Genomic DNA, 18,691 nt, shown 5'->3' on the forward strand with positions numbered 1-18,691 from the left:
TAGTTTAGGTCTTTATCACTGACACTTAACATGTGGTTTTTACTATATGGCTATAGCAGAGACCTCACAAAAGCAGACAGAACATGCATTCAAGCCACCAATGCATTTATATTACCTGTCTTCTCTCAAATACGCTGGCAGTATAGGCTCACAAACTTTCAAATTCATTCATTTCATTTCAAATTCATTTGAATATCCGTGATTGGGGAGTGTCTTAATCTGCACGAGAAAGCATTTCCTAATTCCCAACCTGAAGAACAAAGCAGTAAATGCCTCATCTTGCTGCCAGCCATTACACCCTGCAACTCTCTCCTGTCTGATTGCTGATGGGAAACCTCCTGGGAAAGCTAGATTGCTGCTAGCATTGGTGTGGGTGAGCCAGTAGGGGACAGTCTTCCCTCAGACCTAACAAGAAACCAATGGCCCATCCAAGTGATGGGAACAGTGTGCGTCTTTTGATAACACCTTAAACTGAGGTCCTGACTCTGTGTGGTCATTGAAGATCCCATAGCAATCTGATCTAATAATCCTGCAGGTTGTCATTGTAAAACTGTTTCTTAGTTGACGGTGCCACCTTAGGTCAAATAAATAAATCCTGTGGAGACTGTGCTTCACCATTTCTGTATTTGATCACAAGATGAAACTACACAAAATGGTGTATATGACCAGTAAAGCTAAAACACTATTCTTGTGCTTCAGTCAGTGTCCTTGTAAATTCAGCCACTGTAAAATGGCTATTACAGATTTTAGCTGTAAACGTTATAGTATTACAGTGTAATACATGTAGTCCTCCGTTTTCCCAGCAGAGGGAACTGTTGTTACACAATGAACTCGACTATCTTCACAAGTTCGCCATTGATGAATCATGACAAGAAAAAAAAAAACTGCGGAAGGCAAACACTTGGTGAGTGCTGCGTACACTCTCAGACGAACTGCATCTGCGTGTGTGCATTATTTAATAATGTCGGAGATCTCAGTATTATGAGTTAAGTACATTTATTTAGGAAAACCCTTCCCAAAACTATCAATCAGTCCTTTTGAAACCTATTGAAAATTAACAGTGTGCTGTTTTTATTCAGGTTACATTGAATGCATTCAGCAGTCATTCCTTTGCTAACTTGCTTACTTATTTGGGATGCGACCCAAACTTTGTCGTAGTAAAGTCTGAATGCTGCTCGGTGCACGCAATTCTTCCTTGGCTGCAATGACCGCCTACTAACATTACGCGTCCCGTTCCATGCACCACACAGCTCCATGGGAAAGAGAGTCATTCCTAAATAATTCAAGATCGTTCTCTTTCCTGTGAACAAGATGCCGGCCGTCCACAAACTATTCCTCGAAGAAGCTCTGCAAGACAGTCCGCAGGCAAGTATATAAATCTGTCCTTTATTATTTGCGTTTTTAGGATTATTTTAAAAAGACACGTTCCGTTCTGGCGAACGACGTGCTAACAACTTAAGAAATCTAGTTTGTTTAGCTGTCCACCACACCTAGCATCCTGTGTTTGCTATACATATGGCTTGTTTACAAAGATATTTGGGGAGTACCTAGTCCAACCAAAACAAAGTAACAGTGGCAAGGTAAAGTTTCAAACGTCATTACGATAAGTACCCCCGTTTACTGTATTTGCATACCCCTTGGGAAACGTCATTTTTCCTCCCTGGCTGTGACGTGTACAATAGTTTTGCAGATGATGGGATGGCGTTAGAAGTGATTAAAGCAAATTTTACTAATGTTGCGATGCTGGACGTGTGGATCGGTATTTGAAATGCTATTTTTAAGAAGTTTTGGAATAGTAACGGGCGAAATTATGAGTGCACTCTTGCGAATTTAAATAACGCTGCTCGGGACTGTGAAGTATGGGGGAGCGGTTTTGATGTCATGGAGTCCATAATGTGAGCTAATACATTGATTTTGTAAAGCGCCATGACGGCTCGGTTGTCACTTGATTCTTGACAGACGCAAGCGAAATTGTTTGTGTTGCCTAGCGAATCCCTTTTCACTGGTGATTTCTAGATTAACTCGAGAATACTCGATTTCTGGGAGTTCCCAGTATACACAGCGCGAACCATTTGTTACTTTACGCTGTTTTACTGTATCGCAGCGAATTTGTGAATGTTTAACTTGCTGTGCACGCCCGTTAAAGCCTGCGGTTCCTCAATGCAGAGTGGCCGGGTTTCGCTAATTCCTCCTGCGCCCCTCTTGAGCAACATTTCTATAAACACTGGTAGCTGCAAAAATACGCGCATCCAACACCCTGCTATTTAAATGTGGAGAGTATTGTCAGTGAAGGCCACGCCGGTGTTTATTTTGGGCGTGTGTGCGTTTCCACAAGGCAAGTCTCCTGCTCTGAGCATATTATTGTCTTTCAAGGCTTTGTGTCCAGAACATTCAAAACCACATGCATGTAGGCAATAAAGAACATTTACATTTACATTTATTCATCTGGCAGACGCTTTTATCAAAGGGTCTTACAAGTGAGATAGAGTGTACTCTTACACTCTTGGAATGTGTGTTACAGCATGGAATGTGTGTTGTATCAGTCAGCTTCTTTAAAATTAAGACTATTAACTCGTTTAATTGATAGCTCAAGAAATCTCTATGTATTTTATTTGTTAATGGACTGCCTTGTCATTCGTTTAGATGCATTGACGGTTCATTAGCCGTAATGCAGGCAAAAGAGATGGGCTTAAACCTGGAATGAAATATTGATGATATTCAGATTTCTACAAATAATGAGGCAAGCCCTTGCATTATTCCCAGGACCTGTAGCAAAAAACCCTGCATAGGCAATATACAAATTTATTAGAGATTTTTGTCATATTCTGTCCATCCTCTAGGGATAAAACACACTGTGTAGGATCCATATGAATTCAAATGCAAATTTCCCTGTTTGCATTTCAAATCCTATACTCCTGGTATGGTATTTTAAAACACTTTAGACCATTTACAAAGGACATGCATTCATTTTGTAAGACATTTCAAGGCCTGAAGCATTGGGGAATGATGTAGACTATTGTGTAGTTATTTACTATACTGCCTGTAGGCTCTTGAGAGGAGACCGTAAAATGTAAAAAACAGTCGTAAAATGACTGTAAATGTCATGTGTGCATTACAGTCCATGCGTGGTAGACAGGTGTGTTTAGATTCCATTATATTCTTTTCATGATTTTTACCACACCCACGTTGTCTGGCATAACCTGTATTCTCTGGTAGAGCAAACAGAACTGGTGTAAAGTCCAATGATAATGTGTGTGTGTGTGTGTGTGTGTGTGTGTGTGTGTGTGTGTGTGTGTGTGTGATCCACAGACCCGCTCCTTGCTAAGTGTGTTTGAAGAGGATGCAGCGGGACTCACAGACTACACCAATCAACTGCTGCAGTCTATGCAGAGAGTGTATGGTGCTCAGGTAGGCCTATGTCAAAATGGAGCAGCCGCAACTATTGCCGTATTGTCAAGAAGTGTCACCGGTAGATCATTTTTCAGGACCATGTGGCAATGACACAGTGACTTTAAATGGGGTCAGACTTAACAGCGCAATGTCACACAGCATAGGTCTACTGAACTCACTTCATTTACTGTGTATTTGCTGTCAGCCAATCCGCATACCATAAAGTTGTGGTTTAGTATCTGTGCATCATCCATACAACGTAACACTTTAAAACACTACCTTCTGTGTATGACAGATGAGGTACAGGTTGTTGTCAGTGGTCACTCAGGACACAGCTGTGCTGGGTCAAAGTGCCGATGCCTGCGAAGACTAAGAAAATAAAAACCTCTCACTGACAGCTCTTCCTTGTCCTGTGCTGTTTATCTGTTCCCTTCAGAATGAAATGGTGCTGGCCACGCAGCAGCTCTCCAAGCATCTTCTGGAGTATGAGCATCAGGTGAGCAGATGTGAGCAGTGCGCATTCATGCACGCCCCCATTGTTCTATAAATTAATGACTTCTGAACCAACAAGCATTACAAGAAAACATGAACAAGACAGTGACATTCCATCAGAGTCAGCGGTGCCTTTATACCACACTCACTGTCCCCGTGTTAAGTTTTCCCATCTGTGTGTTGGCCTGGCTTGTTGTGATTTTTATGGCGTTGCTTGGAAGCGTCTACCCTATCAGGGTTGCACGAATGTGTCAACCCATGGAACTACTGCTAAAATCGCGTGATCCTCATGATTCTTGGGGCATTCCGTGCCAACTGTATGAGATCGGAGATCACCTTGTGTTTTTTTTTTCTGATGTAATGAGTTCTGAAATCATTGTATTTTCTTTTAAATCCCCTTTTGAATTGTGACACCTGAGAAAGATCAAGTGAAAGTGAAATACTGACCTTCACTAGAAAAACCGTGTAGGCTCAATTAGAACATTGTCATCCTATGTAGCACCTCATTTACCTCACAGTGACTTGTGCTTTGTTGAAAGAAAGCAGTCTGGATGCCTTAACTCACAGGATGCCAGATGGGTTGACAGACAGGTTTTTGTCCAACTTCAGCCCCACCCTTTACCCTGTGAAGAGTGCAGATCCTTTATTGTATTACTAAAAATGCATTGTTCATGCATACACACTCGCACACCTTTTGTTAACTCCTTTTCAGTTAGAATGTCTGCACTGTTACCAAGTTTAGGGCAAAATAACTCAAATGGGGGACCTTCTAAAAATTCCAAACTAAAACCCTTTTGATAGGTGTGGAAAGCTGAGGGGGGCTGAAGTTGCCTTTTCGTTCATTACAGCACGTGGACGCACAATGCGACAATGATGGCTGTTGTAAAACGATTTGGCACAGACAAAATTTAGTTCGGTAAAAGTATAAAGTTGGCATTGTGCCTTAGACGATAACGTACCGACAGGGATTGCTCCTAGGTTCACTTAGATTCATAGTCCTGGATTAACACCATCACATCTCAAATCCCCTTGAGAATGTCAGTCAGAGTAATTTCAGGTTAGTCATGCTACAGCACCTCTGGGCAAATGAGATGTACAGGAGCTGCACAGCACACAGCCAGACTTGGGTGGCAGGATTACACTCAGCTATTATTACTAATTATGAACTCCTTATCAACGGTTCACTTTACAACAACACACGCCCTTTTATTGCAGAGAGCTGGGCAGATACAGTCTGCCTTTTTGAGTTGCTTTATCTGTTTATATACCAGTTACAGTAAGTAGCAGAAAGTACATATGTGGGAACACCTTTTTTACATACAGTGGGAGCCATCAAGAATGACATAGTTTATTGTTCGGTCATTCCATGGTGTTAGCTGATATTTGTTTCATGAATAATTTTTTGTCTCTGTAGAATTTTGCCCTTGGGAAAGGGGACGAGGAGGTAATCAGCGTTCTGCAGCTCTTCGCAAAATCCGTAGAAGAGGTGGGTCTGAAACATGGAGAGTGTAGAAAATGACAACACAGAGTGGGGGCTTTGGTGTCACATCTCTGTTCGTTGTACTCGGGGAAAAAAAATTGCACTCAAACAAAATACGAAACTTTCAGTTGTTTCTGATTTAAGGGTAATCCTCTGAGTGAACACTTTGGGTTATGACATACTGCGGTGTGGCATAGTGGTTAGGAGTTGCAGGTGTGAATTCCAGATGGATCACTGCTGTTGTAAACTTAGAAAACCTGATATGCATAAATGTCCAGGTGTAGGTATGGCTGAAGTATGAGTTTAAGGGTCCGTGATTAAAGGCATATTTTTAGACCAGAAATTATGGAACATGCATTTCTGTAGTGATACTGATTGCATTAATCAAACTCCTTTCACTGATTAGACTGATAGTTGGTTCTGTATTGTTATTGGACTGATCGCCCACTGCAGCCAGGAACTGTATTTCCTGTCAGCACTGCGGCTCCACAGTCTGTAATCAGGCTATCGAAATCATCGGGGTTAGCCTGATTACGTCATCAGTGTTCCACACAAAAGAAAAAACTACGGCAAAGCTCATAATTCATGTTTATTCTGCCAAGTGTCATTGCCAGGTTTTCACAGAGTGAAGAGCTACAGGCTGCATTCAGATGCATACAGTAAACGTCAGAATCCTCTCTTCCGTAGGCAAGAGGCCCGATTGTGATGCAGCTAAACCATCTAAAAAAAAGTGAAAGGGTTTAAGCAGATGGGACAATACAGACTTGCCCGGGTCCAGAGTTATTTGTGCTCCTGTCGTTGAAGTTTTTTGATCTTCTCAAATATGTCTTTGCCAGTCTTTTGACTTCTGAGAGTGTAATCTGTGGTCTTTGGCCAGTGGATTGAAAGAAAGCAGAGTAGGTGCATTAATCTTACTTAATCTTGATATTGAACAACCCAAGCAGAGACAAATGCAGAGTTTGATCTCTCAGAAATTGAAGCTGAAGCCTTGTTTGTTATTAGGTCATTTTCCCATTGGTGGAAAGCTCCTGTTGTCATGTATTTGTGTATTCATGTACAGTATGTCCAGGAGTGTTCCTTGAAAATGAACAGTAGTTTACTGTAGAACGCTCCTAAAACTGGCACACCCAATCAAACAGTTTTCCTGGATTTTAGGTGAAGTAACTTTATGGTGTTTATTTAATGTTCAGAAAATACAGCATAATGAAATGGGAAGTTACATGCTCATACAGTATATAAAAAATTAGACATCCTAAGTTGGTAAAAATATTGGCAAAAATAACTTTGCCATTAAAGTTGTTTACATAGTAATCAAGTTAAAAAATTGATCAAGATACAGAACAGTAAACAATTTTGGAAACACTTCTTCACATAATCTGAAAAAGGATTTTTCCAAGGTAGTGCTCAGTGTGTTCTAAATTATTTCACATAATTTGGCCCTGTTTTTTCTCCTCACCATATGTAAAAAATATTATCGTTATCAATTTTTGTGTCACATCCAGTTTTCAAAGTTGTGATATAGCTCCATACGATTGCTAGAGGCCATGCATCAGTACACAGTTTATTTTAGAACATGTCTCCCCTTTCTCCTCAGGTGAACTCATTGTACTCTGACCTAGCCACACAGATGGCCGACAGGATGGTGTTTCCCATGGTCCAGTTCAGAGAGAAAGACCTAACAGGTAGTATCCGTACACTGCACTGATCTGTAGCACTCATGTAGACCAGGTCTGTGGCTCTAACCTTCTCAGACCATGTTTAAAATCAGGTGTCTTTTTCGATGGATTATACATGAATAATGCTGCAGGCTCTAAGAACAACACTGGCACTCTGAGCTGATGTTTGGCACACTTCCACAAGCTTTGCTGTGTTAATATCGTTGACTCTGTATGGTTTTTCACTTGTGTTGTATTGTACCTCACTTGTAAGTCGCTTTGGATAAAAGCATCTGCCAAATGAATATGTTACATTACATTAATCCGTGTTATGAACTTTTATTTACATTTCAGAAATAAGCACATTGAAAGAAATTTTTGGCATTGCTAGTGATGGTATGTACGAAAGTCTTCTATATTCATGAGCTTGAATTACTCAAAGGTTTGCTTTATATTCACGAGCCTGAATTACTCTGTTAAAGTGAATTTACTGTTAAAATCACGAGAAGTTAATTTGTTGGTACTTAGAAGGTGTAAGGTTGGTGTAAAAAACTTTTAAAACACATTAAACCCTTACCAAAAATAATAAATTGAAAATATATTTTAGAGAATACATTTTAGCTCAGTAAATATGTTGAAAATGTATAAATGATTGCCATTTTGGTATATTGAAATGTATTTGTACTTTGCATTTGTATGCTTTAAATGCATTTGCATTATATTCTTGGGCTGAACAACGTACAGTATACTGCTATATATTATAATACATCTCATTTTTGCATGGAATATAGGAGGATGCTAAGTGTCTGTTGTCACAGTATTGTAGATTGCTAGATTCCATTGGAGATGAGAGAGGTGTGAATGTTGATGTATGAAAACATTCAGCTGAGGAGACCAGTGGAGAGTGAGTGTGAACAGGTTTTCATTACCCTCATTCCAGAGCATGAGGCATCCATGGTCAAATACAGCAGATTGTCCAAAAAGAGGGAGAATGAAAAGGTAGGAACTCAAGTCTAAAAAGGAAGGCAGATGTGTATGCAGTATCAGAATGTATTACAGCATTGAGTCATTGTAATTTTGCTTTTCCCAGGTGAAGACAGAGGTGGTGAAAGAGGTGGCCTACACCAGGAGGAAACAGCACCAGGCCTCCATGCAGTATTACTGTGCCCTCAACGCCCTGCAGTACCGTAAGAGAGTGGCTATGTTGGAGCCCATGTTGGGGTACACTCAGGCCCAGGTATATGTCCACCCTCCCCTTTACCTGCAATCACCTCACCCTGTCATTTTCACTCGCCACACACCCTCTGTCATTTACGCCTGCCTCCTAGCCATTTGTTCCCCATCAGGATGTATTGGTTTGGTCACCATCACTCTCAAACTCCTCCAGATGAACTTCTTCAAGAAAGGAATGGATTTGGTTTCGAAGAAGATGGACAGCTTCCTTGCGTCTGTCTCTGACATGACACAAAGGTAAAGGTAAAGATTTTTACACATCTATCAAACTCACATTGCCTCAAGGACAAGTGGAAACCAACTGCTGGTTTGTTTTGTTTTGCCATTCATCCCCTTTACTAACATTACCTTCATATCATCTAGTCATTATTGCCGTTTGCTGTTGTGTTCTATTATAGTATAGATTTTATATAGATTATATATATATATATATATATATATATATATATATATATATAGATATATAGATTTTATATTTTTTTTATATAGATATTATACCATCACAGTCAGTGGTGCCTTCCACCACCATTGCCGTGTGACATTTTCCCTCAAGTGGTTGCCCAGTTTGGTGCGCTTTTTGTTTCGGTACTTGGCAATTTCTACTTTCTCAGGATAGGAATCAAACAAAGGCCTTGTAGACCCACTGAAAATGGTGTGCACTTTGCAATCTGCTGTGGAAACCCACTTGCAACAATTGTGGGTATAATAGATTACTGCATGGAAACTTTGGTTTGGGAGACATGAAAGGCTAAGATGAAGTCAAACCTTGGGTCCAACCACAGTAATGTCATGCACAGTACGTCATTCCTGACAGTCAGAGGAATACTGGATCCCGTGAGATCAACACACAGCACTGATTAATGACCTTTTGAGTAAATCTGTCATCGCTCTCTTTATCCATTTGCACTGGAAGTTTAACATACCCTTAAATTTCCCACTAATCACTGCTACACTGCCAAGAGCCAAAAAAAAATAAGACAAAACAACATCATTTGCCAAAAGCGAGTATTTTACTGGCTGGCTAGTTTGGTCCGTACCAGTGTCTGGTTAGAACCTCTTAGCTGAGGTCAGTCCCTCCCTCTCAGCATCCAGGCCCAGCTGGACTCTGAAGCTGAAGCTATGCGGCTGTCCCAGAGGGAGCTGCTCTCTGTGGAGGACACGGTCTACATGCCCGACTGCGACCAGGACTCTGTCAACCGCTCCCTCATACAGAAGGCAGGCTACCTCAATATCAGGAAGTATGGGACTGATACCTCTTATTATGGTTATTAGCCATGTAGATAGAAAAAAAAGGATTTGCAATGCTTTGTCTAAATCAATGGATTATACTCAATAAAGTTCCCTGAAGACACATACTGAAGTCTGATATCTTGAAGTCTAATATCCTCATTGCTGTACAGAAGATCATTGGGCATTGGAAGCAGGAAATAGTATGGAACAGGGTTTATATAAGAAAGAAAAGCATGTTACAAAGTGAACAGAGACATTTCATCTTGCTGTACATTTTGTTGAAAGGGCAGTTGTTTCCTGAACATATATTTCCGCAGAGTGTCTTGAAGCTCTGTGAGGCGCTGTATTGATGTGCTGCAGTTTAATGGAAGAGCTGTTTAAAGCACTACTAGATCATCTCAGGGCCTGGAGGAGATACTTACAACACAATTTAAGGCATCCTCTTGCAAGTCAGCTTTTATGTAACAATATATTAATGCCTAAAGTGCTGTTTAGTCAGAGTCAGAGTTACAACATGTAAAACTGGTTTATATCCATGTACCCTAACTGAATTATATCCATACACAGATGGAGCAGGCCTAGTTCTGCACGGGGTCCTGGGTGGGCTCAACTTTAACCTTGCTCTACCACCAAGCACTTCAACCAATGGCGGCAGTTTATGGCTCATTGTGCTTCTTAACAGCAGTGTGCCCCCTTCAATATGCCTGCAACAGCACCAGGGAACCCTGCATTATACCCCCTGCCCCCAACATACACACATTGAGGGAGCTGGTGCAAGCCTGGAGGCAGAGAGATCATTTGTTTTTGAACACAATTTGTTGAGTCGTAAATGCAGCGAACTTTGACTAAGTCAAACTTCCTGGGTGTGTCCTGCAGCAAAACGGGCCTGGTGACCACAGCGTGGGACCGGCTTTACTTCTTCACCCAGGGCGGGAACCTGATGTGCCAGCCCCGCGGCGCTGTGGCAGGGGGCATGATCCTGGACCTGGACAACAGCTCAGTGATGGCAGTGGAGTGTGAGGACAGGCGATACTGTTTTCAGATCACGTCTCCCACCGGCAAAACGTACGGTAAACCACATCACCACCCACCCATATTTTCCCCACAGATGGCCGGTTGTCCTCTCATTATATTACAGTACATTACATTACATTCATTTAGCAGACGCTATTATTCAAAGCGACTTCCAGCACAATAGAACAGAATTGTATCCGTTCAAGATGAATGAGCAACAGTGTCAGACCAGGCTAACAACACTCCCAGATCAGTGAGTGTGAGCATAACACTATTCAAGCCCTACCCTAAGTTAACTGACTAGACAAGGGAAGCCAAGTATACTACCATACATCAATCACTAGATCAGAATCCAAAACACATCGTAGTACTACAGGTAAAATGGTGTACTACGCCAGCTATTAGGGGGCAGGGATTGAGGTGGAGGTGAGGCCTGGAAGTAAGAGGACAGAGAGAATCAAGGGAAGGTGACAGAGAAGAGAGAAGGGTGGATGCAGCAGAATCAGTAGAAAGTTTAGTGAAAGAATCAAGGGGCCAGAGAGAGGTGAAAGCTGCAGAAGAGAAAGCTGAAGGTAAGAGGTTGCATATGTTATGGCCTGTTAACTGACCATAGCTGAGTGTAAGGTACACAAACCAACAACAACACAAACTTTCACAAGATCTTTTTTTTTTCAGTAGGAGCCTGGTTTTGTTTGTTAAGGCCCTAAATCTTTTAATTTTCTGTGACGTGGTTGAATCAAGGAATGTCAAATCCGCCACATCTTTAACTGAATTTACAACACCTCTTTATTGGTTGAAATATTCAGATGGTTTATTCTGCCTGATGATTGGGGCTCATGAGGAAAGTATTATCTTTAACTAGTCTGTATAAGGTCATCCATCCGTTTCATTACTTCTGCATTTATTAGTCCAGCTTCATGCTTTCCTTGGCACTATAAGCAAAGCTGTCAGTAGGCCAAGTGGTTAGTAGGCTATTTCAGCTGACTGTTTTTCCCCTCTGCTTCTGTGAAACCATTCATTTCCCAGTTGGTCTCTCCCAGTTCAGATTATATTCATCTGTACAGTTCCTTATAATCAGCTTACTGCACTGACTGAGAGAGAGAGAGAGGACGTCTGATCATGGTCCTGTAATTATTATTATCAGTCTGACATTTTTTTCATCAGTGCTTTTGCAAGTGAAATGAGCTCTTCACAGTGGCTATACTGACCACACTTTGCATTACCTTGATTTGACTTTGCTTCCATAAAATGTACTAATCTAAAGGCTGGTGTAGGCGATTCACTCCTTTTAACCAGTTTGATGTGAACATGAAGGAAAGCTGAGGAGAACTGCTGTAATATATGCACATGTGAAAATATATGTGTTGCTCTGAAATGTAATTCAGCTTTTCTGGTGTTTTGTTTCATTCTGTGTTTACATTGAAACATGTTGACATGCTTTGGAACTATGTTAGTTGTCTTTAGGTACTGTAAAGAACTACAGATACTTGTCAAAAAGTACCCAAGATCTGTTGTAATACATGAATGAAGTGAGCAATATTAATACTGAAGATAGAGAACATTTTCTCAAGCAGTAAAGAACATTTCTGAAACACAAATGTGAAGTATTTCACCTAATGAGGTGATTACATTTTTCCAATAATGTATTTTCATCTGACTTTCAGGTCAATAATTCTTCAGGCAGAAAGCAAAAAAGAATATGAGGAGGTATGCAATTAGAGCTTATTAAAGTCGACATTAGAAGCTTTAGAAGTGTTTCCCTGATGAGTACATGCTGCAGATATGTGCAACAAGAACTCATACTGGAGGACAGCATGTTGATTATGCTCTGACAATGTTACCAATAACTGGATATATAACTGGATATATTTTGTTAATGGAATAGCATATTATTGGATTGCACTATGCAATCATATATTTGGCAGCTGTATAAATGAGTTTTTAATCAGTCTGTCTGTAATTTGTGGGCATGTTTAATAAGTCTAGCTAAAAACCATTTTACTGCTTTTCCTTTGTAGTGGATTTGCACTCTGAACAACATATCCCGACAGATCTACCTGACTGACAACCCTGAGGTACTTTACCGTGAGACAATCTGAACACAACAACAGCATACAGGCCCCGTGCCTGTGATTACAGCCATTTCAATGCCAGAACTACAAAGAGAACACAGAAGGTTATATACCAAACAAGTCTTACATGGATGATAGCAGTAGTTTGAGGGACAAGGCCTGTAACATAAAGAAAGAAGCTGATGTAATCCTGCTTTGGTAGTGAAACATCATTCTGAACATTTAAATGCATACATTGCCATTGAGTCGTATCTTTGTTACCATAATATATCAAAGGTATATAGGAGAGATATATATTTGCTTTCTCTGGTGTAGCACACCTTTGTTTGTTGTGGATTTTTTATAGTGGGGCTTGTCCAAGTGCTACAGCAGAAAGGCTTGAGACTGTAGAGGGGTATTATAATACTCCTGTATAAATTATGGACAATCCAGCCCTGGGAAAACTGAAGAATAGGTTGGTGTGGGTCAGGATATGCAGGCAGAGATGTGCTTTGTGAAATGGGTCTTAATTAAAGATGCAGTGAAGTCCTTATATTATGACCTTGGTTGGCTGAGGTCCAGTAATGATGTTAATTAAATTTTCTGTCTCCAAGGAAAGCTTCTGTGATGAGTGTGCACAAAGGCAAACATCCTGCTTGACTGTATCTCTCACTTCCTGCCTGTTTCCTCTCTCTCCCCTCTGTGCCCCTGACTGCACTGTCAGCTGTTTACAGCACAAGAGATAACTGTCAAAAAAGGAAAAAATTCATTAGGTCTGACTCAAATCAGCCAGAAATACCATATTCAACAATCAGAATGTGTATGAACAAGGCTGGTAATGACTGTGTAGATGCTATATTAATATAGACTATATGGTATATAGGTGAGTGGTACTTGAAATGAGTGTACGGTGTCTTTAACGAATAATATAGCAGGTCCTCTTCTTTCTGAATATGTGTGAGAGGGCACCATCTTGTGGTTAGGTATACCCCTCACAGTAAATGAAATGAAACGCAGTAGAGTGTAAAATTGTAGACAACAGGACAATATCCAACTGTAATATTAAGATATGTCAAGAACGTGGTAATGGACACTTACATTGTTCTGTGAAAAAGAGAGAAGCGCACTTAACACCAAATATATAAAATGCGGAATTAAAATTATACATTTGCCAAAACTGAAAAAAACAGTCTCTACAACAAAACCACAGGAACAAAATTCCTTTTAGCAAGATTGCGATAGTAATACATCACTTTCCAAACAAAGACAAAAAAACAACTAAATATTTCACTAGGCCTTTTTGTGAAACTTGTGAATACAACGGTACAGCCAAGCACATGCCAACAGTTCAGCAGAATAAGGTCTTGTGTGTGCTTTCAGTAATTCAAAGTAACTGACTAAAACAAATATGTTTTGAAAGCGTTTTGTCGTTGTGTGATTTTAATTGAACACTTCAGTCTCCCTGAGCCTCCTTGCTAAGCCTTGCTAATTAGGGCATGGTCTGAGTACATGCGGGAGAGGATGTGAGAGAGCTCAGTTCAGAGAGCTCAGAGAGGAGGAGGACCGAGGGGTAAAAGCGCTGTGGAATCACACAGCGTGCTATCTGCTATTTTCCTGTTGTATTTCAGAAGGCAAATGGCTATTGTAAGGACAAAGTGCAATGGTGTGTGCTCTGCTGTGCTCTCTCCACCGTCCAGGCAGTCGCTATCAGGTTAAACCAGACGGCCATCGAGGCGGTCACTCCCGTCACTAGCTTTGAAAAGCGACTGGAAGGCTCACCCAACCCTGACAGGTCAGACTCTCCACTCTTCTCTTCACTCATGCAGCGCCCCCTAAAAGCGGGGAAAACACATTGCACAGCATCTGTAGTCCATTTTAGGGAGGTTGGGTTGGTATTTGATCTGATGGCTGAATGAATGCAGAATGCTGAATGCACAGATATCCCTTTCCCTCGGCCTAATGAGCTACTGTATCTACTAGCCTCAAGCAGGGGTGTTTTGTTCAAGCATAGCATCTGTGCGTGTGTGTGGGCCTACAGAGCAAAACCGGGTGGGGCACAGTTTTCCATTGAGACCCCCCAGAAGCCCTCTCATACCCCTGAACCGGAGGATCTCATTATCCCTGGGACCCCCATCCAGTTTGACATCATGCTTCCCGCCACCGAATTCCAGGACCAGAACAGGACTGGAGGAAGGTAAAGCACACATGTGTCTGAGGGGTAAACACAAGACATGAATTCCCACTCAGACTGACCAGAGGCCTTATTCATTGAATGTTTGTAGAAATGGTTCTAAATTGATGAATAAATGAATGCATTTTGAACAAAACTGCATATGCACATACACATGAAGAGGGGAAGTATCACTTGTTCATGAACAATGAATAAATCAGGCTTATTCTCTGTGTGCTCACATGGAAAAGCCTTTGAAATCCTCATGTAACACATCCGCAGTTGGACGGTGGAGGTGTGCCTTTATTTGTGATCTGTTCATGTGATGCTGCAACCTTGAAGTGCAATGTTCAAGCTGCAACAATGAAACAGTTGAAACAATGAAAAGCAAATGTCTCAGAGTTCTAGATGGAGATAATAGTGTTGGTGTAAACATGAAAGTGCAAGATGAAACATATACTGTACATATACACCTGCAGTATCTGCTACAGTTATTCATGTATTTAGAAAATACCTCAGCTACATACTGATCAGAGGTGGAAAACCCCAGCTTCAGAAAGTTAAAGTCCTGCCACGTATTTGTTCCACCCATGCACTACACCAGCTGAATTTAATTAGCACAACTCTACAGCCAGGTACAGGAGATAATTAGTGAAATCTCCTTGTTGAGTGAATGGCTAGAACAAATACATGGCAGGACTTTTACTTTTACTGAAGCTGGGGTGTCCACCTCCAGTACTGATATATGCATATAATTTACTGTGTAACATTTGTACTGTGTAATATTGTACTTTTCCAGGTGACGTGAAACATATACTTACCGTCTATTGCCCAGCACACATGTGTTTTTTCTGATTTATCATCAAAATATTGTTTAAATTGTTGAAAGGGTAATGTGATTTTTTTTTGTTGTACACAGAACTGTACTGTAGTAAAACATAGCTATAACAATTCAGTGTAAATTATTGTCAATCAAGTCATTGTGCATGGTCATTCTGTGGTTGTGCTTTGCAGCGTGCCTTTACCAACACAAGGAAATACATGTGTGTGGAGGTAAAAGCCTTTTTACGGCAGGTTAAGCGCGTGTATTTAGGTCTGGATCAAATCCATACCTACACACAGGGCGCAGGGCGCCATGTCATGTTATGCCGGATTTCAGTAGCTGTGTTTCTTCCCTGCAGGCGCACAAATCCTTTTGGGGAGACGGAGGAGGACTGCTGTCCTGATACAGATGGTGAGTGGACGTAGGCCGGGTGCATGAGCGGCCATCCCCCTTCGTGCACTTTTCGTATACCTCAATGCCTGGATGTCCCTCTGCTCAGGCCAGCGCCTCTGTGTCCCTCCCCCCTGGCCAGACCCTCTGCTGCAGCAGGTGTTCACCGTGCGGTTCCTGGGCTCCATGGCCGTGCGCGCGGGACGCACTCGGGAGGTGATCTACGAGGCCGCGCGGCAGGTGCTGGCCGCACGCGCCATACACAACATCTTCCGCACCACGGAGGCCCACCTCATGGTGACCAGCAGCTGCCTGAGGTGAGAGACCCAGAGGCTGGTGGGACGTAGCATTCCTGCCCACTGTATTCCACATCTACAGCCCTCCAGAATGGACTGTGTAGTGGGAATCCCAAAGGGAGCGTCTGCAGCGGGGCTGTAATACATTGTACAAGCAGCTTGCTTGCACAGCTATGAAATTGATTTTTTTCCTGATAAAGTGTTCATTCAACAAAAGACATACAGTAGTTGTTAAAGAATATTAATAATCCATGTAAGGAAATATTCTCCCAGGCAATCAAGTGCTACCAGTGTGTGCAAAGGCGTATAGGGGTAGGGTGTATTATAATGCAGTAGCAGAGCTGTTATTTAAGCTTTACTATAAAATGTCACTCTGACATGGTGAGGGAACAGCTTCATTTATTATTTTACCAGTGGTTTGTTCAGGGTTGTTAATGCATGAATTTGGTTTTTTATGTTTAGAATAATATTAAACATTTTGTAACATTTACTAGTATTTCTTGAATGTTTCCTATCTTTTCATGCTTGTTCATGTTCAGGAAAACTACTGCATATACCAGCCCTCCCCCCAAAACCCAGGCAATCCGAGGCAAAAAACCTTAGGTTCCTTTTGGAAAATATGTTTCATTTGATAATAATATCTTGCTGGTATCCTTGTGTTAAGAGGGGACTCCCTGTATTGCATGTTGGACATATTGTCTATTTTCTTCTTCCTAAACAGGTTGATTGACCCTCAGACACAAGTTACAAGAATAAGTGTGAGTATCTGATTCCTCCTGGGCTTACAGTACATTGATTAGGTGTGAACTAGCCACGTGAAATGAGTCTTTTTTTTCTAATCCTTTCTACCACACATAAACACACACACTTACTCAACAAACACACACACACACACATGCACATACACCTACACACACACCTCTCTCCACCCCACAGTTCCAGCTTCAGGACGTGACCAAGTTTGCGGCCCACCAGGAGAACGGCCGGCTGATGGGCTTCGTGGTCGAGGGGCGAGAATGGGCCGGGGGAACAGTGGAGGGCGAGCCCTCCTTCAGCGCCTTCATTTTTGAGAGCAACACTGAGGGGGAGAAGGTGTGGCCTCCATCGAGGTGTCCCTCATCAGTAAAATAATGTCCCTGGCTCTGTGTAAAAAATTTCATGCATGTATGCAATAATCTTTCTCTTCTTAACAGATATGCTACACTATAAATTTGGGGAAGGAGATTATTGAAGCAAAAAAGGTAACCTTTGGTATCACCTAATTTTAAATAAAAATGAGTCAGTCATGTTTCATTTTGAAAGTCAAAAGTAGTAATGTGAGCTTCTGAAACACACTTACGGCTTATCTTATGATCATATTTGCTATTTTTATTTCAAACAAAATAAAAAGTCTCATATTTTTACGTCATTTTTCATTAGTGGAAAGTTTTGATTAGGTTTTTATTTTTTGTTTAAGCTTGTATCAGTTTTGTTTTTTTTTTTCTTTTTAGCTTGTATCAGTAGGGGCATTTTTGCCTAGGGTGGGTACCCATCATGCCAATTGTGTCTGTTTTGCCAAAAGGTAATAGCACAGCGTTTGTCATGTTTGATTAGCAGACGTCTCTATTTTTAACGTAACCTCTGTGTAGGACCCAGATGCCCTGGCTCAGCTGATGAAGTCAATGCCTTTGACCAAGGACGGGAAGTTCCGGCTGCTGGAGACAGATGAGGAAGAAGACAAAGGAAAGCAGGAGGATTTGGAATCAGAGGCCTAACTAGACCGGACCAGACCAGACCAGACCAGAAGCAAAGAAGGGTCCCCTCACACTGGCCCACTTCAAAAGGTTCCAAAATTTGATGCAATTCTTCCCATTTGTAGGTACAGAAGATCAACTCCATGATATCCTATGGACAGGCAATGAAAACTATATACATTTTTGGGTTACAGAAGCCCTTATTCTGGGTTAAGCCTTTATCATTGTACTGTTTTTCGATTCCACTCACAGCAGATGGTCATTCTTAAAATGTACTCATGAATGTGGTTAACAAATGTGTGTGGCAGCCTCTAAAAATGCAATAATCAGCGTCATCTTATAGCAAACCTCACATAAAAACAGATTACAATTTCCTCAAATCCTCAAATCGGATTTCCTGAACCCCAGACAGTATAGATTTCTCCCACGTTTCCAATGACTTCTCCTAAAAAAATCATAGGACCGACAGTGGTCAAATGTAAGCATGATTGCTGCATTTTTTCTAAAAATGGGAGAAAAGAGGAACCTTTTATAAGTGAAATAAAAAAAACATGGAGATTAGCAAAGCTAGATGACTTGAACATGAAAAAGAAAATAATACAGCTGGCACTGAAACCCTCCAGGCAGTCTCTACACCATACCAGCATTATCCCATAGGGCTATTTGTACATCCCAATTGATATTATTCCTTTTTAATAATCAGGGCATAATGCAGAAAAAAAGCAGCAACTAGA

At 41.3% G+C, this 18,691-nt stretch overlaps 1 protein-coding gene across 1 annotated transcript; it reads left to right on the top strand.

Annotated features, from left to right (window-relative positions):
* The first annotated feature begins 1,228 nt into the window (after positions 1-1,228).
* LOC118770270 (DCC-interacting protein 13-beta-like) lies at positions 1,229-18,376 on the top strand. Its single transcript, XM_036517838.1, has 21 exons — positions 1,229-1,365; positions 3,310-3,408; positions 3,827-3,886; positions 5,297-5,368; positions 6,957-7,044; positions 7,372-7,413; positions 7,958-8,016; positions 8,108-8,254; positions 8,405-8,487; positions 9,336-9,488; positions 10,357-10,545; positions 12,159-12,201; positions 12,513-12,569; positions 14,243-14,337; positions 14,584-14,739; positions 15,897-15,949; positions 16,071-16,245; positions 16,946-16,982; positions 17,161-17,316; positions 17,418-17,465; positions 17,853-18,376. The coding sequence occupies exons 1-21, from the start codon at positions 1,312-1,314 to the stop codon at positions 17,976-17,978; spliced, it is 1,992 nt and encodes a 663-aa protein (XP_036373731.1). The 5' UTR covers positions 1,229-1,311; the 3' UTR covers positions 17,979-18,376.
* The last annotated feature ends 315 nt before the right edge of the window (positions 18,377-18,691 follow it).

Source organism: Megalops cyprinoides, chromosome 23 (assembly GCF_013368585.1).
Source record: "Megalops cyprinoides isolate fMegCyp1 chromosome 23, fMegCyp1.pri, whole genome shotgun sequence".
NCBI classification, from domain to species: Eukaryota; Metazoa; Chordata; class Actinopteri; order Elopiformes; family Megalopidae; genus Megalops; species Megalops cyprinoides.

Bases quoted from the DNA above. Each gene is read 5' to 3' on its own strand.
- LOC118770270 (XM_036517838.1), top strand. From the start codon at position 1,312: ATGCCGGCCGTCCACAAACTATTCCTCGAAGAAGCTCTGCAAGACAGT. The intron at 15,950-16,070 runs GTGAGTGGACGT...CCCCCTGGCCAG, and splicing joins CTGCTGTCCTGATACAGATG to ACCCTCTGCTGCAGCAGGTG. The intron at 16,246-16,945 runs GTGAGAGACCCA...CTTCCTAAACAG, and splicing joins GTGACCAGCAGCTGCCTGAG to GTTGATTGACCCTCAGACAC.